This window comes from Heteronotia binoei, chromosome 12 (genome assembly GCF_032191835.1).
Source record: "Heteronotia binoei isolate CCM8104 ecotype False Entrance Well chromosome 12, APGP_CSIRO_Hbin_v1, whole genome shotgun sequence".
Lineage (NCBI taxonomy): Eukaryota > Metazoa > Chordata > Lepidosauria > Squamata > Gekkonidae > Heteronotia > Heteronotia binoei.
In genome coordinates, this window is record NC_083234.1 from 22,470,988 (window position 1) to 22,488,299 (window position 17,312).

General features: G+C 44.3%; 1 protein-coding gene across 7 annotated transcripts in view; it reads left to right on the plus strand.

The window, feature by feature from the left end:
* The window catches only part of APLP2 (amyloid beta precursor like protein 2), an 80,017-nt gene that overhangs the window by 55,323 nt on the left and 7,382 nt on the right, over positions 1 to 17,312 (plus strand). For 4 of the 7 annotated variants that reach the window (XM_060251771.1, XM_060251773.1, XM_060251772.1 and 1 more), the window contains exons 4-12: positions 3,289 to 3,401; positions 4,622 to 4,806; positions 5,344 to 5,555; positions 7,861 to 8,028; positions 10,755 to 10,885; positions 11,240 to 11,314; positions 12,689 to 12,847; positions 13,566 to 13,694; positions 17,145 to 17,244. In XM_060251771.1, the coding sequence (XP_060107754.1) occupies positions 3,289 to 3,401; positions 4,622 to 4,806; positions 5,344 to 5,555; positions 7,861 to 8,028; positions 10,755 to 10,885; positions 11,240 to 11,314; positions 12,689 to 12,847; positions 13,566 to 13,694; positions 17,145 to 17,244 (1,272 nt within the window). The remainder of the gene's footprint in view (positions 1 to 3,288; positions 3,402 to 4,621; positions 4,807 to 5,343; positions 5,556 to 7,860; positions 8,029 to 10,754; positions 10,886 to 11,239; positions 11,315 to 12,688; positions 12,848 to 13,565; positions 13,695 to 17,144; positions 17,245 to 17,312) is intronic. The other 3 variants (XM_060251776.1, XM_060251778.1, XM_060251777.1) reach the window with 1 other exon arrangement.

Here is a 17,312-nt window from a genome sequence, read left to right on the forward strand (position 1 = left end):
TCCCATCGGCCTTAAGTCAAAAGGTGATATTAGTGTTCTGAACAGATCTGTTTGGAAGGCTAGCCTAATTCCTTGTTCGGTTTTTGACCACGTCAAAGCAACCTTTGCCACTGTGTTGGCAATTTATTAATGAAGCTGTCACAGGAAAGATGTTGGACTTACTGACACAGAGGTCTTTGTAGCGAAGCCATGTGTAAAACAGGTGAGAAACACTAATGTTAATACCAACCGGGCTCCAAAAAACTAAAAAACAAAACAAAAAGAAACACCTTGGGGTTCTGTTTCTTGTCGTTTTCTTCCACTTGGCTACAGCTTAACCAATTCTGACTGGATGTGGTTAGGAAGTAAATTCTAAATGTGTAATCTTCAGCATAGCGAAAACATAACATTTGAAACAAATGAGGCGATTAATGAAGCTTTAACATCTTCAAAGCCCTGAAGTGGTTGGCTTAGCTTTTTGATGTCCTTGAATGGATGTGTAATTCACAAACTTCCCCAGAATGATTTTAAAAAAAAAATGTGGGTATTTGGACTTTCCATATGCTCTCCTCCATCCCCGCCCATCTGATCAGTGTCCTTTATCCACAAAATGATTGTTCACTAGGGGAAATGTCGGAGCCTTTCCTTAGATTGGTATCCCCAGATACAGGTTTAGTGGATTTGTGTTGCATCTGGCTGTATGCACATTCCACCTGTCCTAATTATGTATGTGTCCCCTAACTGGAAATAACTCAGTGTGAAAAGGCCTGCAGAACGGTGGATAGTGGCTTGAAATATGGCTGAAGTGTTGTTTGAAAATCACCTTGTACATGACAGGGATTTCATTAGTAAGTGAACTGAAAATAGCTCAGTTTGCAACTAGTTCAGTTTGTGCTACTGTGTGCTTTGTATTCTGCTGTTCTTTATCTGCAGCCAAGCTTTTTTAAAAAATGTAAAAAGCAGTTCTGTTAAAGTCTGCTATATAACCTGCATTCAGCATGGATACTGGATACCATTCCTAATGCTGCCTGGTATGGATTGCAGTACTGAAAATAGGATTTTATACTTACATGAAGCTGCCTTACACTGAGTGAGACTATTGGTCTTGCAAGGTCAGTATTGTCTATTCTAACAGGCAGCGGTTCTCCAGGGTCTCACATGGAAGTCTTTCACACCACCTTACAACCTGATCCTTTCCAAATGAAGTTTCCAGGAACAGAACCTGCAACCTTCTGCATTCAAAGCAAATGATCTACCACTGAGCCATGGCCCTTTCCCAAGGGTGGTGGAGGATTTACTTTGCCTCCCATTTGCAGTCCAGTATTTGGGGCAGAGACCTGGAAGAAAGAAGGAAGCTCTGTGTCGTGCCAGTGGTGATGCCTGACGATCTGCCCTAGGAAAGGTTGCAGTGGCAGTCTTCCTCTTTGTTCTTTTTTTCCTAGTGGCAAGTCCCTTCCTTCTGGGCAATCAGTTGCCTCCAGGCCAGCCGGAACGCCAGGTACATCTGGCTTCTGCTAGAAATAAAGTCCCCAGCAAAAGCGGTGCATACCTGTTCTTTCATTGGCTGCAGCTGCAACTAATCTGTTCTTGCATTGGTTGAGAGCCAGCTGTGGTGTAGTAGCTAAGAGTGGCAGACTCTAATCTGGAGAACCGGGTGTGATTCCCCACTCCTCCTCCACATGCAGCCAGATGGGTGACCTTTGAAGCTGTCACAGTTTGTTCAGAATTCTCTCAGCCCCACCTCTTATCTCACAGGGTGCCTGTTGTGGGGAGAGGAAGAGAAGGAGATTGTAAGGTACTCTTGAGTGAAGGGCAGGGTATAAATCCTCCTCTTCCTCACTATGGAAGGGAAGGAGATGCTGCTGTGATAGGCCTGCAGCCCTGACTGTTGACGCTGCTGTGATGCTTATGTGTGTGGTCAGATGCAGGAGACGCAGCTGCACTCGTGATGCTTTCTGTCGTCTTCCTTCAGTCTTTAAGCCTGAAAGACCTGCGAGCTATAAGCATCTGCTCTGTTTCTCAGTCGGTTGCTATTCTCTCTTGGCAAATGGCAAACTGTATCCTTTTATTGAAGTGTGAATTCCATAGCCATGACAGTCCAAGTCTTGTCGGACAGCAGCTCTTTACCTATCCTTTGTTGGATTCAGTGCTATTCTTCTGATTCTGGAAACAGTTCTGGATCACCTACTTGCTCACCTATCCCTGTTCTCCAGTCCTACTTTTAATGTACTTATGTTTTCAGTCATACTTCCACTTTGTTCTTGGGACACATTCTTTGACATTCTTCAGGCCACTCATGTGTCCTTTTTCAAAAGACGCTGCAAAAGAAATCAAACCACTTCTGTACATTTTCAACTTTGTCAGTCTCCCCCCCCCCCCATTTTTCCTCTTGCTTGATCCATCCAGAAGTCTCTTCCAAGTGTGAGTGCCCACGTTTGAATCGGCCCCAAGCCTTGCCATCTGCAAGGGGAGCATATAACAACATATGAATCATCGTCAACATAAGTAGTTGTACAGTGCCCACAGCAGGCTGCTGGCACCTTTCCTGGCTCCTGTTTTAGAAAGTGGGATGGGTCAAATGGGGCTATTGGCCATCAGAGATTTGATTGGCTATGAAAGTTTTTTGAAATGCTGTTTTGGCAGCTACTGGAATCTTTGGAAGCACAGGAAGCTTCACTGTGTGACAGAAGGTAAGTTGCAGCAGCCATTTTGTGCTAGCCATGCTGTGTCAGAATTCCAAAGGTGCCCAGAAGCTCAGAAAGGTTGGAGACCTCTCGTTTACAGGATGTAGTGCTCAGTATGTACCGTGGCACAATGTTGCTACTAAACATATATGAAATGGCATTAATTGGAAGAGTAATGGGCATCTTGAACACTTAAGGAAAACTATGGGATGAAAGCATGCATGGTGTCAACTTGTTGGTGGTTAATGTTTTGGCATAGGTCCGTCTTTATAAAATATGGCTGGTAAACTAATTTGTGTTATGTATTCAAGGAAAAGCGGAGCAGCTTCTACCACTAAGCTCTCAGTCACCTTGAAATGTCTGCCTGAATAGCATATTGCCTTTTCCCCTCCTGTTTGAATTCATTTAAAATTCTGAGCACTAAGAATGAAGTAGGATGTCTATATTTGAGCAGCCCTCTAAGCACAGAAGTGTGTTAACCTAATTTATTTATGCGTCTGTGCATGTTTCATAATTCTTACGAGTCCAGTAACAAGTACACTTTTTCTGAGAGGAAATGTATAAGTGGTAGAAAGCCAGCTTGGTGCACCTTCATTTCACAAAGCTTGCCTCTCCTGTCTTCCAGTAGGTGAGTTTGTCAGCGATGTCCTCCTGGTTCCAGAGAAGTGCCGGTTCTTCCATAGGGAGCGGATGGATGTGTGCAAAAGTCACCAGTACTGGCACACTGTGGCAAAAGAGGTAACCAGCTACAAGATGAGAAAGGGGTGTTGGAGGAAGAAAGTGTGATTTGGAACTGTAGGAGAACTTGAGAGGTAATATTCAGAAAGCGTGGTTTTATTCTGGGAGTGATTGTAGACGTTCAGTCAAGAGATGGTATTTCAGGTTCAGTTCAAGTTAATTGAGTTCTGCTCAGTGCTCCCTCTAAGGTGTGGTGTCTTGTGAGCAAAAATTCTACTTTGTAAGGCACTGGCATTAAAGTTGTGAGATACTGCATGAATAAATCAGTTTGCTCTGGGGCCATCCTGCCTGACCCAAGACACAAGTGTGTGAGCTGGAGGCTAAAAACTCACTAACTCAGCTTTAGAGGGAACACTGGTTCTGCTATCCTTGAACTACCACAACAAAGCAACTGAGTTCATAGGTGTAAATACTCCCACCACCACCAGCTTTTGGGGTCCAGTTTGTGGCATAACGTGGAATTTCAGTTTTCCTTCTCTTAACTAGTTTATGATTCTGGCTTGTTGCTAGATCAGAATATCAAATACACAGCTAAGTGGTCGCATTCAAAATCAGGCGCTTTTATTACTGGGACAAAATAATTTATAATTGAGGCTTAACGCAGCTAGAATTTGGAACGCTTGAGGTTGCCTCCTGAGCCAGAGTTTTATAAAGCAGAGCTATTAAATTCGGGATTCTTTTCTTTGTTGAGGGGGAGGGAATCCTCTTACATGCTTCTGGGATTGGTTTCTAAAAATGTGAATAAGTAATAACATTCACCACTTCATGTTCTTTATGTAAAATGTATAATTATATGCTGCTCACATTTGGACTTCTGTATTGTGCAGCTTTCAGTTTCAAGGTAAAAAAAAATGTGCATTGCTAATGTCAGTATTAAACTTCATACTGCCCATGTCGTTCTCAGGGGCAAGCTGCCCCTTGCTAAGCAGTTGTATCATAATGTAATAATAAAGGCAAGCTGCCACCTGCACCATGGTATGCTCAGTTTTATTAAATACTTGACTGATCAGTTGACCAACATGTTACCAGCTCTAGGTAAGAAGTGCTGTATGATGTGACTCCTAGGTTTTTGCCACACCTGAGTGTACCGTGAATGGTGCAGTACTGCAAATGCCTGTATCTCGTTTCTTTCTTTCTTTTTTTTTTTTGCTTGGGTGATGTAAGGTGCTTAAGCGGGGCGAGGGATGCTCTTCTAACATTTGCCAAAATGCTGCCTCTAGGCGTGCTTAACTGAAGGGATGATCCTGCACAGCTATGGCATGCTGCTACCTTGTGGAGTGGACCAATTCCATGGCACAGAGTATGTCTGCTGCCCTCAGGCCAAAATTGTGGATGAAGCACTTTCCAAAGAGGAGGAGGAGGATGAAGAGGAAGAGGAAGATGAAAACTATGACAGTTACAAAAGGTAGCAGCCACAACCTGTTCTTTGCGTCCGTCTGCTGTTTTCCCATTGATTGGGGCAGCAGAGCATTTACATGGTTTAGAGGTGAAGTGTATGCCATATCAAAGGAGCAGAAAACTGGTGTTACAGTTCATAACTAGTCTCCTCTGTGTGTGTAGCAGATGCCTAACTCAAGAAACGCATTATATTTTCGTTCAGTCTTTTAAAGTTCTGTGTTCCTCTGCTCTTTTCTCCCTTCCGTTTGGAGCCATATCGACTGCTGTTAGTCGCCGTTAACTGCGTATGGGATATAGATTTAAAACAAACCAACCGACCTCACTTTTGGAGCTAGTTGTTTAAAATGCTGTTACCGTAATAGATGTAAACTGGGGAGCTCCTGGTAGCTGAAGCTGGTTCGGAGGATTTGTAGTAGGATGCTCATCCTCTCCTGCCACCTCTTTTAGAAGTGGCAAAAAAAAAAAGAGGCAAATTACTGCTCTTTCCCATCAAACGCTGCCTGCAAAGCTGCATTAGCTTCCTTTTCTGATTGTGTGCTTTTAGTGAGTTCCCTACTGAGGCAGACACAGAAGACTTCACAGCAGCAGCAGTGGAGATGGACGAGGATGAAGAGGAGCAAGAGGAAGAAGAGGAAGAGGTGGTGGTAGACCGGGATTACTATTATGACGGCTACAAAGATTACAACGAAGAGCCTCCCACGGAGCCGAGCGTTGAAAAATCTCTCTCTGAGAAGGAAATAATGAATGATGTGAAAAGTAAGCAGCCATGTGACAGCTTTCATTTGGCTTCCTGTCCGTTTCAGCAGTTGTCGATTGATCTTGGCTGTCTGTACGTTGACTGTTCCATTTCCAGTCCAGTAGGTTTCCCTTTTTGGGAGCTTTAATTGCCAAATAGGTCATTTAGGAGAACACTGTGTGCCACTCATTGCAGGTGATTTCCCTCCCTCACCCCTTCCGGAGCTCGGGGCATACAATTGCCAGCTGACCAACAACTTCATTGGAAGAACGCTCATCTCTGGCGCTCAGTAAAGTGCTCTTTGAGGGACTAGCACTGAAGTTCATCTGTGCAGTCTAATTATTATGTTTTTTTTTGGGGGGGGGGAGAATCTAGAAATGGGAACAATTGTTCTTTTCTGATTATGGGTTACCAGGGCAACAAGCTGAATAGATGAGCAGTGTGAAACGTGATGTACCATTGCATACCTTTTGGTGGCACAGTCCTTTTAAGCTTCCTTTTTCTTATGATAAGAAACTATCCAGGTTTTCTGAGAAGTTGGATGCTTAAATGAAGCAGTGTCCCCAAAAGGCAGGCTGTCTCATGTCACTGAAAGGCTCTTAATCTGTTTCACACCCAAAGGCAAAGGAACCCAATACAACCAGTTCTCTTGCTTTCTATCTTAAATGCTTGTCGCTGTTGACAGGCAACAAGTCTGCCAGATTGCTCCGCGCTGCATATGCAGGTGTTTGCAGAGAATGGAGCTCAGTTCAGTATAGACGGCAGAATAGCAAGCAGCTCTTGTGTCTTGCAGGTAAAACCTTTCCAAGTTGGCAAAGCACCAACAGTATTTCAGCAAATAAACTTGCCACGTGAGGTTTGGGGCAGGGGAACAGGGAGACATTCAGGATCCAAATGTTATAATACAAGGAAGAATCCTAGCTGGTTACCATATTAAAGAGACTATGGCTGGCTTCAGGTCTTGAAGAATACTTGTTTGTGAAGGCTCGTTAGTACTTTTGTGTGTGCATCCACATGGGTATTTTTGTTCTTTAAAAACTCTGCTGTTCCTGGGGATTTAACAGCAGTTCCCTACTGTTTGCTCATAGCTACTCTGGTCCAGTGGAACTGGTCTGTTTAAAGCAATCAGTTCCCATGGCTAATGGTGTGTAGTCCAAATTAAATGCCTCCTCCAAGTTCCCTGCATAATAGGCCTCAGAGTCCGTTTGGCTCTGGGTGGATTAGTGGTAGCCATGTAGTAAGATATTCCCACAGATGCTGGTGACTTGCACGATTGAACACTCCATATTACTACCCCTCGGCAAGCCCTTTGCTTCCATGTTGAGGAAATGAGGTGCTGGGGGGACAGGAGTCCTGATCAATGTTCTCTCGAAGCTGCAGAGTCTTGTGAGCAAAAATTCTACTTTGTGAGCTACTGGTATTAAAATTGTGAGCTACTGCATAAATTATTGTGCTCTGGGGTCATCCTTCCTGAACTAAGACAAAAATTTGTGAGCTAGAGGTTCAAAATCTGAGCTGGCTCACGCTAACTCAGCTTAGAGGGAACACTGGCCCTGATCTGTCTCTCTGATAACCCAGTTGCAAATTTCCCACTTCGTTGGCAACTGGGCAAAAGCCTTCAGAAGGCATGTAGAATTGTTGGGATTTACAAATGTTCCCTGATGGCAGGAGTCAGGCAACTCTTAGGTATCATAATACCTGCCACAGTGCTGAATGCTTCTGTTACAATTTCAACACATCTTAAAGGTTACCCGGTTTGTATAACTTCCAAAGAAGCAGACATTGGAACCCAGTGGTGGTAGAGAGAGGCTGTATTTGTGAAGCAGAAGCCCAGACTGGAAGAACGGAGGCATCATAGGGAACTCCCCTGCCCCAGGCTCTCCCTTACAGGGAGGCACCAAGAATCAAATCAGTTGTCATGCTGCATACAGGACAAAAAAATAAAACGGTTATAATATGCAGAGTGGTTTTTGTAACATGAGCTGAATGGAAATTTGGAGACAGCTGCTGGAAACATCATCTTGTGAGTGATACAAATAAGGTCTAGAAACCCTTCTGCGCTAAAACCTATCCTTCCAGGGCAGGGTCAGTGTTATACCACCACTGTTAGTGGGATTATTTTGGACCCAAGAAAATAGGTCCCGCCCCCCCTCCAGCAGCGGCCTGGCAGTGGGAAAAGTGGAAGCTCATAGATACATCTGTGGAGTGCCACAGGCAGAACCTCTGTGTTTGGGCTCAGACCGACCAAGAGCCATTGTTGCTGTTGAAATAGCTTAGCAGAGCTGTGCTCGTCACCAGCTGATGCTTTAACCATCTCCCACACAGCTGTCTGCTCCCAGGAGGCGATGACAGGTCCCTGCCGGGCTGTGATGCCTCGTTGGTACTTCGACATGTACAAGAGAAAGTGCATTCGCTTTATATATGGAGGCTGCGGAGGCAACAGGAACAATTTTGAGTCAGAGGAGTATTGTATGGCTGTGTGTAAAAAGATGAGTAAGTCCCGCCTCCCGCTGTGGCCCTTTGCAGCAAGCTGTTGTCCTGTCTGTCTTCTCCTCCTTGGCTAGGTCAAGGAAAGATTTGTGTGTAGCCCCGACCTATGGGCCCTGGTGTCTGCTGAAAGTCCTGTCTGTCCTACAACAGTCCCCTCTTGTCTCTGTGCGGCTTTAGATTTGGGGCTCAGCTTAACGCTTAACGCTTCTGCAGCCAAGGGGAGACACGCTTTCCTGCATGCATTTGTCTGCCTCTACAGGTTTTATATCTCACTTGCAAGGGTAATTAACAATCAGTTAATCCTCTTCTAGATCTTGTAGTAGGGATTGAGCTTTTTTGTGGTTGTTACTAAACAGCTGTTTTCATTCACCTTATTTTGGCCCTTTTTTTCTTTCTGCATTCCCAAGAATAATGCATCTCTTTAAACCGTATTCTCCAGATAGTTGCCACTGATAGGAGAATGTTCCTTGCGCCCTTTCTAAATGCAGGGTTTTTCTTTGTTTTCTGCAGCACTAGAATACAGCCCACAACTTGATTACTCTGTTTGATCGCTTGAGGCTTTTGCCGCCCTTTCTTTGCTAGCTGTTACAACAAAACCATTCCAAAACATTTTTTTTTTTTAACTTACCGCTGAATTCCAGCACTTCCATTTTGGCTGCTGCAAAGGCCTTTTGAAAGGCTTTTTGTACTTCCCAGGGCTTGGCAGTCTGTCTGCATATCAGTAATCCTGTTGACAAAAATGGGCTCCTCCATGCAAATGCTTTTGATTGGGTTGATCCTGATTGAAATGGTGGAATAAAAGATGCGGATGTCAGGAGCTTTTTGAACAAAAGTTCATCCCCTCCCGAAAGGATTTGGGGGTGGAAATTGGGGCATCTCTATTAAAGCCTGATTCAGATGCAGAGCAATATGCAGGGCATCTAGTTTGGACTCCATTTGACAAAGAGCTGGAGCCTTTTCATGTGGGCAGTATGTGCTGTCATGTCCCTGTCGCTGAACTGATTTCTCTGTTGGAGCACAAGAACTGCGAGTTGTGTCAAGACTCCCTTGCAGAGTTTGCAGTGTGCAAAAATATGTCTCACACAGTCTTCAGGACAAAGTGCAGGAGCCTGGTTGATTTGATCTGAAATCACTCTGGCCAGCTTCGAAAATGATTAATCGGGGCCAATTTGGATTTATGACCGACCCCTTGTCCTTACTGCAAACTCTAATCCAAGTTCTGCTTGCATTTGCATTTAGCGACGGTCCTTTAAAATATTTGTCTCACCTTTCTACCAAATGTACACAAGGAGGCTAGTAAAGCGATTCAGCTGTAAAATTCAAGCATACCACACACGCACGCCCCAATAAAAATCAAACATGGCAAGAAAAATAGCACTTTAAAATGTTTTTCTCCTTCTCCCTGTCCAAAAGCCTCAGCAAGTAAACTTGCTTTAAAGTGCTGCTTGAAAAGTGCAAAGGAAAGCTGTCAAATAATTATAGGGGAGGGAATTCCAGAGTGTAGTTGTCACAACTGTCCTTGGTTGCCACTTGTTGCTTCAGACATCAGCAGTTTCAAGCAGCTAGCCATGTTGGTCTGCAGGAGTAGATTTGAACCCAGAGACCAACAAGGTTTCTGGGTATAAGTGTTTGAAAGTCAAGACTCCCATATCTGGACTCAAATCTAGCTCTTTGGAGGTTAGCAATACCTGAGCAGAGCCTCTGATCTCTCAGTAGGCAGTAAGAAACCTTCAGATAGCTTGGCTTCTGGCCATTTGGCTTAGCGGTTGACACTTCCTTTTCTGTGCTTCAGTGTAGTTCAAAATGCATGACTTTGTACCATGTCCTGCCACAGACTAGCATAGGGGACGCCACAGATGCCATCTCCTTTTGCCAGTCTGAATCCTGTGTATGGGTTCCACAAATAAAAGTCGTGGTCATTTGGTCGCAGTGCAACTTCCATCTCCTTTCACTTTTCACACGTTTGAAGGAACCCCTGCTAGCTGCCCAGTTGTGACTATGCAAGTGGATTTCCTCGCTGTGCCTCTTTGTTGTGTTGTATAACTATGTTGTTGTCATATCACATGGTAAGGTTTCTGAGGACAGATGGGGTTGACGTGTGTGACTTTTCCTTGGGGATTTAACCGTCAAAATAATCTAGCCGTTTCATTGTTATCTGGGGGTAATGTGGCTAATCTACGTGTCCATGTATCCCAGCAGAAACTTGTGGGAGAGGGGAAAGCAACCACCTTAGCCATAGCTGAAGTTTTCTGATCCTGATTGTCAAGTGATTGAGATCGAGGCAGCTCTGAAGACCCCCCCCTCAGATGTCTTTGAGCATTATGGCTTTTTAAGGTGTTACAGAAAATTGGTAGTTGGTAGTAGTCACAGTGGAGTTGGGGATGCCAAACACAGACACACATGCACAGAGCTGCCTTATACTGAATCAGACCTTTGGTCCATCAAGTTCAGTATTATCTACTCAGGCTGGCAGCAGCTTTCCAGGATCACAGCTTGAGGTCTTCTGCATCACCTACTTCCAGGTCCTTTTAAACTGGAGATGCTGGGGATTGAACCTGGGGCCTTCTGCATGCAAAGCAGAGGCTCTTCCCCTGACCCACAGCCCCTTCTGTAAAACCTGTTCCTGTGAAGTAGATCAATGGGCAGCATGTTTTCCCTTTTCCTGGCACCATTACAGCAGCTACCTATTACCCAGGGCCTTGATACATTCCCATCCTGCCTTTTTCCAGTTCCTCCTACTCCTGTGCCTACTGACGATGTGGATGTCTACTTTGAGAACCCAGCAGATGACAATGAGCATGCCCGTTTCCTGAAAGCAAAGGAACAGCTGGAGGTCCGACATCACAGTCGCATGGACCAGGTGTGTGGTGTTCAAGTTGTAGCGTTGTGGTGATCTTGTTTTGCTAATTCAGCATGGTGGCCTTACGGACGGCTATCTCCTTTGTATGTTGGTTTTCCATTTTGGCCCAATTTTGTTTGTTTGTTTATTGAAGGTTGAGCTTGTCCTCTAGAGAACAGAAGCTTCGAGCCCTGCAGGCTTAAACAGTAACTTGTCATCCTGAATTTGAAACTTCTGTCTGCTGCTGGGTGTTTGGCTTCAGCTTTCCTTGCAAAGCCTCTGACAAGTTGTTATGCAGTATCCGAATCTATCATAAGTATCTCCATGCGGTGAAGAAGCCCAGAAATAACCTGAGCTGTGTTTGTATGTATATAGGTTAAGAAGGAATGGGAAGAAGCAGAACGTCAAGCCAAGAATCTCCCAAAGGCAGAGAGGCAAACTCTCACTCAGGTAAGCCAGTGCACCTAAAAGGATGAGGAGGAACTCTCTAGCCTGAGGGTATGTGGTGGTTCTCATCTCTCCAGACAATGGAGTCTTTGCTGTATGATCTGGTTGACATCAAAGTGCAGAATAATGTTCTGAAGTGCATCGTCTTCCCTGACTAGCTGCTGGAGGAGGCTTGTTTCTTTGTTGTGGGATCTTTCTGTTGTTGCTCCTTAGTATTGGCTTTTAATGCCGAGCAGCAGGGGGAGATGAAGTGTGTCAGTTGGCGTACCAAAATACAGCTGTAAACCTCTGTCTGGTTTAGCTGAAACAAGGGACTGTTCATAGACACGGTTAGTGGGATGTAGCTCCTCTGAAGATACAAAACTCATATCTCTGCAAAACTAGTAAAATAGCTGTGAGGCTGTAAATGAAATTGCGCTCCTTGTAAAGTACTGCACTCTTATCCTAAGAGTAAAGTCTGCAGTGGGCTTTCCCTTGCTGACTTCTTAGAAATTGATTTATGTCATCTGAAGAATTTATGGGGGATCGGAATGGTCTGCAAATGAACTGCCCCAAATTGATTTTTCTGTCTTACTTTTAGATTGGCATACCTGTCTTGATTTGCAGTAGCCTAGGCAAGCTTGCTTTCCCATTCATTCTAGAGAATCATACAGTGTATTTAAACTGTAAATACAAACACATATACAGGGTAACAACAACAAAATCTAATTTCAGCTATAACAGTGTAGAACAATTGAAAGTTAACAACATTAGAGTTTTTCTGAGTGTTTATTAGTCCAAGACTGCCATGCTAAGCACATTTACCTGGGTGTAAGCCCTGTTACATATAGTGGGACTTGCTTCTGAGTAGATACGCATTGGATTGCACTGCAAGTCTGTTACTTGCTTTTAGACGTGTTTCTGCTTATGTATAGTGGGTGAGAGGGTTCATGCCTTTCTCAGACGCTGGGACTAGTTAATCAGTTTGTCAAAGATTCATCAGCTGACCTGGGGCTAGTCCTCAAACTGCTGGTCTCTCTCCATAACAGGTCAGCGTGGTTCCCATTGTTACTACTATTAAGCAAGGTTGTGCATGTCTCTGTTACGCAGAAATGACACTAGCATGCCCGTTTCCCTGGCTACAAGGCCTTCTGCATTTCTCTGCTATATTTTTGGACCAAGTTGCCAAGATAGCCGTTTCCACTGAATATTGTGTTAAGGTGAAATGCCAATTATTTTCTTCATAGCCATGAACAGAGTATTCACAAGATAGCTTTGGCTTCTGGGGTTTTACAGGTACTGGCTGACCTGTGCATCTGAAAGTGGCTAATCAGGTTGGAGCTAATTAATCTCTTTGCAGCCTGTTAATGTTATTGCAATATCCTCTTGCTTCTGCAGCGATTCCAGGCGATGGTTAAATCCCTAGAGAAGGAAGCCGCCAGCGAGAAACAGCAGCTAGTGGAGACTCACTTAGCTCGCGTAGAAGCCATGTTGGATGAGCGGCGCAGGATTGCCCTGGAAAACTACTTGGTTGCTCTGCAGACCGACCCTCCACGGGTGCGTTCTCTGAAACATTTCTCATGCACGAATGAAGTAAAGAAGGTGGGCGTGTATGAAGAGGAGCAAGTGTTACTGACAGTGGATTGCATGGGCTAACAAATTGTAAAAGCAGACGTTCTATTTATGTATTTTTACCTTGCCTGTTTCCTGCAAAGCAGTGTCTTGCAACAAAAAAATCTCACATGACATGGATGAAGTGAGTCAAGGTCCAGACAAAAGTTGTTTGGAGAACTCAGGCACACGGGAAGCTGGGGCCAAGCAGCTGATCTTTCTGTCCTGGTTTGAAGCGCCTTCTCACCTCTGGCAGCTGCGGGCTTCTGGAGGTGTTCTCATAGTGCTTCAGAGGACGGCTGGGATGGACCACTGGGGTCTCTCAGTCCTGGATGAGGCTCTCTTTCACCCCCTCTGGCAGCAGCAGGCTCATCTAGGGGCATGCATGTATACGGGTGTTGTAACATTCAGGTGCAACATTTTAATTCTGGCAAAATATATGAAATTTGCTTCCTCGTATTCGTAACTGGCCTAGTTCCAGTTTCTGCCTTGTAGTATTCAGCAGCTCATATATCTTTTGCTCCCCGTGAAACCTGGTTTGAGAACTGGAGGTCAGTCTTAGTAGGATAACGCAGCCCAGGTCTGAAACAACATGCCCTTATTGAAATTGTTGGGCAAGCCTCCCTTCTCTGTCTGGCTCACCGGTTTGATTTCACTTCCGCAGCCCCACCGTATCCTCCAAGCCCTGAAGCGTTACGTCCGCGCTGAGAACAAAGACTGCCTGCACACCATTCGCCATTACCAGCATGTTTTGCAGGTTGACCCAGAAAAGGCTGCACAGATGAAATCGCAGGTATGCAAAAATGCCCAAGAAGTGCTTTATCTGGTATTCTGGACTCATTCCTAGGTAAGCCTCTAGAACTGAAGAGGGACTGAAATGCTTCACTTGTCAGCTTGGCAGAATATTGTGTATTGAAGAAGAGCATCCCTTTCTCTTCCACTGCTGCCTTTTGTCATGGCAAAGGACTGTCTGCTGCAATTTGTCTTTGCTTCTGTCTTAACGGTGTAAAAATAGGCTAGGGTACTGGAGGCTAAAAAAAAAAAGGCGGCTATTCCTATTAGCCTGAGTGGAGTCAGAGGGTTGCTTTTGGATGCCAGCTGCAATACTGTCTATGTGAAATGGCCTTTCCTTGAACAATCTTCATTTGTCTTTATTGTATACCTTATTTTTGTGAAGCTTATACTTTGCCTGTGCTCTGTCCTGCCAGCATGTTGCTTTTCAGCAATCACTTGGCTTTGCTGAGCAGCTAAAAAAAAACAATTAGAAGAATACAGCTGAATGTCCTTTGACTTCCCACAACTCATTCAGTGTCTTCCTTAGCTTCAGTGTAGCTTGAGCATCGGAGAGGCTGTGCTTAGTGGTACAGCATCTGCTAGGCATGCCGGTTCAGTCCCTGGCATCTCCAGTTGAAAGGACCAGGCAGTAGGTGATGTGAAATACCTTAGCCTGAGACCCTGACAGTCTGAGTAGTCAATATTGACCTTGAAGGACCAAAGGTCTGATTCCGTATAAGGCAGCTTCATGTGTTCATGTGAGTATTGAGGTTAGGGTATACTGGCACTTTTTCCACTTACCTAAGATGTCAGCGCCTAGCAGCAAATATTTCTGCCTTTGAACTTGAGCATGTTTATTCAGCAGAGGGTTTTGCTCATCTCCCAGCCCCCAACACAACCCACCGATGGGCCTTTTTATGCTGCTGTCCATTGCCCTTTTTTTTTAGACTTGTCCCGACCAGATTTGTTGTATCTGTGGCTTTCAAGGGGTGGGAAGGAATAATGGGGTGCATAGAAATGCCTTGCCAAGGTCACTGGCAAAACTGTGACTAGGCGCTGTTTTGCTAGACACTCCGGCATCCGTTCCTCTCTCTCCTGCCAAGAGACACTCTTCCAAAGAAAAGCACTGCCAAAGGTAATAAGTAGCTATTTTGTGTCGAGTTCAGTAATTTGCATTGTCCGCTTTTAGAAGCAGAACTGGAGCACGAACTCAATTTTGCAGAGCTGCACTGAAAATACTTCCTTTGTAGTTTAGATTAGCCCTGTGTGCTGTGATCTCTGCCTTGCCTCACTGTATCTACTTCAGTGAATTTTAATGCCGGCAAAGTTTATTCTGAATTCCTTCAGTCTCTTGAGTAGCAAATGGTTCTCTGTTCCTCAAGCCTTGGAATGCACACACAGTATTTGGCTTCAGCCCAGAGGTCTTGCTCTATCTTCTAAGGGCACCCGGTACTGTCTTCTTGCATCCCGCATGGCACCATTTATAAAACATTCCCTTTTGGATCCCTCCCCCGAAGACTGAAGTGAGTGTGCAAACTGGAAGCTCAAACCAAAATCTTCAAGATACCCTTAATTCCTTGCGCAGGCTCCAGTGTCAACCAATTGACATGCAAGAAACGTTGGTGATACCGTTCAATTCTGTTCGCCTTTGCTTTTTAAATGCACTTCAAGCTCTTGAATCGATCTACTTGATTGACAGGCTGCAGCATAGAAAATTAAATTGCTTTCATCCTTCCCTTTTATAAAGTCGGATCTCTTCAGTCCGTAAAACTAGGTCTGTGCAGTTCATTAGTGTTCACCCAGTTTGGAGAGCCGTATTAACGCATTCCTTATCAAGGAGGTCTGTAAAATCCCTTAATGCGCAGCACCCTCTACAGGTCAGCTGCATAGTTGCCATAAATTTTAGGAAATGACTTGCGGCCATGCAGCAAAACAGGAAACCGCACCCGACTTTTAAAGTCCAGGCAAGTTCTCTTTGAACAAAGACCAACTTTGTTCTCCACATACAATTGAATATATATATTTTTAATCCTGCCTTTCATCACAGCTGGGATCCAAAGCAGTTTACAAAATGCAAAAATACCAGCAAATCCACATCCGGGGGCTGGTCCTAGATCTGCTGTCCCAGCTCTTCAGGACCACAGGTGAGAAGCCATAGGCCCAAGAAGCCTTGGGCCTTTGGCTCCATCCCAGACTAAGTACCTGAAGTAGAAGGAACAACATGTAAGGTCAGTCCCAGTCTCATTCAGCCAGCAAAAAAACTGTTGCCATCTTTCTTCCCCTGCCTCTGGTTTCAACATAGACCTCCTCTCTTGAAAAATGTGCAGATCAGCCATTTGTAATAGTGGCATGAACAGAATCCTTATCTATATACAGTTGGGAATGTTGAGGCTTTTTTCTGTTTGGGAGCAGAAATTGGTATGGAACAAATGCATGCTCTTTAAGAACAATAAAACTGGAAAAGCACCTGAAAATCTTGGGTTGCATCTTATGTTGATGGGAAAATGGACCTTATCGACTTTAATATTCTCTCTCCAGAACTTGAGTGTATGGCTGTAGTATCAAAAGGATTCAAAGAGAGTCTGTCAGTCTCAGTGTATTTAGAGAGCTTGTTACCGTTCCCATTAGTGTCTGCCCTTTCATGCACCACTTTTTTTTTTTTAAATCATTAAATAAAACTTCAGCCTGGGTGAAAATTACCTGGGTTTAAAATTGGTTTTTACTGAATAAAGTTGATTTGAAGTAGATTCAAGACAAACAAAAGTAGCAACACTTCATTGGTCCTCTCTCTCTGGACAGAAGGTGGCTAGCAACATGTCAATAGCTATACATACACAAAAACAACAGTACATGAAACTATATATCAGAAATATGTCAAACAGTTCTTACAAAGTCAAGAAAATACTGAACGCTCGGCATCTTCTGCAGTAGCCCCTCTAACATTTGACAGTTTTGCAAGGCTTTCTAAAAATTGGCAGCAACAGCGGTCTCCTAAACCTGGCTGGCAGGCCATTCCATAAACATGCAGACAAAAGTGTTCGCACAACTCACAGTTACTGTATCTGGGTTCTACTGCAAGGTGTGGCGATGCCCAAGTTCAGATAGTTTTTAAAAGGATTAAACATGTACCATGAATTATGGCCATTAGCCAGGGCAACTAAGTGGAGTCTTTGTGTATAAAAGCAATATACTTCTTGGCAAGCAGCATGTGCTTTTCACCCCCCCTCCCCTTTCTGGCTTTTTTTTTGAACTTCCAAATGCATTTGTGTGGCCACTATTGCTGGGCTGAATGAACTTTGGCCTTACCACTGACTCTTCTGAAGGTTGGCTTTGTGAGGTTTATTATACTTTTACGTAAAGCAACATAATGAAGAGTTCTAAGCACCTTTATCTTTGGAACAGGCTTATCTGTTTTCATCAAAAATAGAATCGACACTGACTGCTTGAACTCTGTCCTCTCCATTGGTAGGTGATGACGCATCTCCATGTGATTGAAGAAAGGATGAATCAAAGTCTGTCTCTTCTCTACAAAGTACCTTACGTGGCTGAAGAAATCCAAAGTGAGATAGGTTAGTATCTTTGACTTTCTTTGTACAGCTCCCTGAAGCGGTTTATTGAAAGCATTTGGGGCTTCTGA